This window comes from Mesitornis unicolor, unplaced genomic scaffold (assembly GCF_000695765.1).
Source record: "Mesitornis unicolor isolate BGI_N332 unplaced genomic scaffold, ASM69576v1 scaffold9153, whole genome shotgun sequence".
NCBI classification, from domain to species: domain Eukaryota; kingdom Metazoa; phylum Chordata; class Aves; order Mesitornithiformes; family Mesitornithidae; genus Mesitornis; species Mesitornis unicolor.
The window spans coordinates 8,275-12,129 of NW_010173944.1; the positions used below are offsets into that span (position 1 = coordinate 8,275).

A 3,855-nucleotide genomic window follows, 5' to 3' on the forward strand; every position below is an offset into this window, starting at 1 on the left:
AAACAGACTGGCATGGGAGAGCGCCTAGTTGTGCAACAGCCTGGCCGCCAGATGGGACGATAAATACCGCTCCAGAGCTGTCATCTGCCGATGTCCCCAGCTCCTCATCACACGCCCTTGGATGAAAAGTGTTGAGGTGCCGCTGGCTCTGGGATTTGGGAGTAGGGGTCCTGTACCAGCCCGGCTGCCTTTCTGCTCCCTGAGCACACCCATCCCTGCTTCATATATACTCATGGCCGTGAGCGATTGTTCTTCACCTGTAGACCTGAGCACCCACCCATGAAGGTCTGGCTACTGCTGCAGAAGGCAACACCTGTATCTTATCCAGGATGGTCTCTACTTACATTGGAAATGGTGGAGACAAAGAGCATGATGACAGTGGCGATGTGAACCACAAAGATACCAGCCAGTAGCACCAACATCTTGGGTCCCTTGTAGGTGGTGTCTCTGATACAGAGAACTCTGTAGAAGAACAAAAACAGAGAGAGGAGGTGAAGTGAAGGGCTGAATCAATAGCAGTACTCTAAGCTTTATTTACATGCAAGAAAACAGGTTGATCTTAAGTCCAATCTGGAATCACGTAGACACAAAAAAACATCACTAAAACCTGTCAAAACCTGCAAGGGAGTTACTCAGGAGGTTAAAGAAAGCCTGGAGGTAAAGGAACCAGTTTGGGAGGAGATGTAGAGCAGGGGTAGTTAGCTTGGGGGTATTTTAAAAATAGCCTGGGTATATCCACAGGTTGCTTAAATTGGTGTGTGGTTATGTAAAGTAAAAAAGACATACTCCAGGCCTACACTCCAGGAAGAGGAGTTTTTACTCACAGGATTCATAGACGTCAGGAAAGATTTTCTGTTCCTCCTTTCCCTCTCCCAGCACAGCCTCCTCCAGCTGGTCTGGGACAGGGCCAGGTGGTGTGAAGTGGAGGACTCTGTGTTCCTGCATGCATCAGTGTTGAGCAGTGATGGAGAGTGGACTGGGGGACCACCCCTACTCAATGGCCTACTCAATGGCTCCATTATGTGAAGGGGAGAATAACCACAGCAGAAGCACCTCTGAGGCATTCTGGGGCAGGGGAAGATGCTTAGGTTTGCAATTAAAATCACTTATTTCCCTTTTAAAAGTTAAAGCATGCAGATCACTTTATTACTGCAATAAGATTCTCCTGTAATGCAAACTCCTCTTTGGTTTGGTTTGGGTTTGAGGTGGGTTTTTTTGCTTCTGTACCCTGCAAGCTTTTACTTTTTGTAAGATTCCCTGTCATTGATGAACATCTGATTGGAAAGGCAAGGCTTTTGGGACGGGGAATATGTCTCAGATAGCTCTTGCGACAATGTTCATCCAGGCTGCTGGCTTCTCTGAAAATGTGAAATAAAAGAAACAAATCTAAGCTGTGAGAATGAGTCCAGGTCACTCACACAAAGTGAGAGAGTGCACTTCCCCTCCTTCCAGGCATTTATTAGTTATCATGCTGTATAGTGACAGAAATCAGGCAGAAGAGTTTATTGGGTCCCCTCTGTGGTCAGTGAAAGACTGCTTCCTAGGAAGTTTCTCAGGACTTTTGTTGCTTTTTCTCTTGGTAATGCTGGTACTGAAGTGATACTGAAGCACAGTATCAAGCATTTGATTCATGTTTTCTGTCAAGTTATTTTGGTCCAGGTGACTCAGGTAAGGTTTGACGCCATCACCATTTGTACAGGGTGTGGTAACATTGTCATGGAACAATACAATTATACTTTATGATGTCTTTCACGCAAACTGTAACAAAAGGCTTTCTAAAGTCCCATAAATGTGTTTTCTTTTATTCAATGACTTCACCTTCTCCACTCCTGTCTTTCCTGTCATTGTGGCCATGTGTGGGAGTGTATTCCTGTAAAGTGCTGTAGCTATTCCCTGCACTGCTTTGGATACAGTTTTCCAAACCACAGTGGGAAGCCAGGCTTCTCCATCAGTGGCTCTTCGTCTAGTTCAGCATTAGCTGATGACCAGGAGGAAGTCCTTGAGTTCAAGATTTCAAGGAACCAACTCTGTTAGGTCACTCCTCCCACCCAGACAAGGCCACTCCTTAGAAGGACAGTGGTGACAGGAGGTTTGGTGACTCGTCCTATTTCCTCAGCAAGAACTTGTCTGCTCTGAGGTTTTCTTCACATAGAAGAGCTCTTTGGAATTGTTTAGCCCTGGCTTGCTGAACATGGGCCAGGCTTGCTTGTCTGCTTTGGGGTATCCTAGCAAACTCTTCATGCTCTAGGGCTTGATTTGCCTTATCTCTGTGCTCTCTGTTTTCACAGTACCTCCCTTAGTGATGATCTTGGGGAAAGTGCAGCCTTTTTGGGAGTTTCTTTCTGACTGCAGTGACAGTCATTTATGAGTTCAGCATTGCCAAAATCTAGATTCTCAATACTATATGCAGGCTCCCACATGAACACACCTGATTTGCGCATTAAACCCCTATTTACTGCAAAAGGAACGAAGGTTTCAAAACGCTGTATGCCAACTGATGCGGACATCACCACTGTACGTTGAGCTGAGAAACTATTGCTGTTGCTATGACTAAGCTATGTATCTGCAGCAGGTGGCTTGAAAAGAGCCTCTGAGTCAAATCTTTGCATCCCTTTGGCTACTTGTCATCCTTTTATCTGTTTAACTTGGGTTTTACGCAAACTGCAGTGAGTGCTCTTGCCACCATAGTGCATTGTTGTGCATACACCAAATTGTGGCAAGTTTGCCTACCATGAAATTTGCCTTTACTGAACAGTGGCTAAACGTTCTTCTTTCTTAGATGAACATATTTTTCCATGGTCTCCTTAAAAATTAATTCAGCAGGGGTTTTTTTGCTGGTTATTTTTGAGGGCCTTCAAAAAAGCCCTGTACTTGAAAGACTAAAAACCTACTTTCACGACACCTTAAAGGACTAGAACAGTCCTTTCAAATGCATCTTCTGTTCGGGTTCAAAAATGAAAATGAGGGATAAATGTTACTTTTCAATGTAAAATAAAAAACCCAGACACAGATCTTGACCAATATGCTAAGAAAAATCCCAAATCCTTTATTCTCTTTGCTTTTTCTGCCCATTCTTGCGCTGCGCTTTCAGTGGACCGACTTCCTGAGGACGTCAGCACCTCTCCCTGAATACACAGGCTATCAAATGCAAACTCCCCCGGGCTATGTGCTCACAGCTTAGTTTTGATTCTTTGTGAGTTAAAGCACCAGCCGCCCTCTCTATTCATTCGCTTTCCCCTTTCTTCATCTCTCCCTGCCTTTTAAATAAAACACTAGAGAACAATCCTAAAGGAGCACTGGGTGAACCAGCAGCATTGACATAGAGTCATCTCTGTCTCTGGTGGTGTAGCATGGACTTTTGCTCCCATTAGACAGAGAAGCTGCCAGAGCATTGCTGACTGACAGGACACTCTTTACATTTGTTAAGTGTGAGACATCTTTCTCTGCTACAGGGTGGGGTCGCATTTCTGGAGCAATAGGACACAGTTGCATGCAAATGCCTTTTCTTCCATTCCCCTACCTAAACTGCAGCTGGATTTGGAGCTACTCGGGCTCTTCTTGGGCTATGAGTCAGTCTTAGCCTTCCTAGAGCTGCCAGTTTTTCCACTGACTCACCCCAAAGCTCTCAAAAGCACATTTATTTAACCCTTCAAGTGTTCAGGACACACTGTCAGTTTTAGGACTGCTTCTCAAGAACTAGTCAGGAAACCAGGTTGTGAATCTTGCATTGAGCCTCCTGGCACCTCTTCCCAAGGAAAGACCCCAGCTAAGCCAAGAAAAACATGACTGGACATGGGAGTAAAATGACTACTGAAGTAGGACAAGCTAATGAGGAAGCAGGAGTCAAGGTCATGC

At 45.0% G+C, this 3,855-nt stretch overlaps 1 protein-coding gene across 1 annotated transcript in view; it reads right to left on the minus strand.

The window, feature by feature from the left end:
* Positions 1-422, minus strand: part of EMP1 (epithelial membrane protein 1) — a 2,031-nt gene extending 1,609 nt beyond the window's left edge. Inside the window, exon 1 of the mRNA XM_010180877.1 lies at positions 345-422. Coding sequence (XP_010179179.1) covers positions 345-422 — 78 coding nt within the window. The remainder of the gene's footprint in view (positions 1-344) is intronic.
* Between the last annotated feature and the right edge of the window lie 3,433 nt (positions 423-3,855).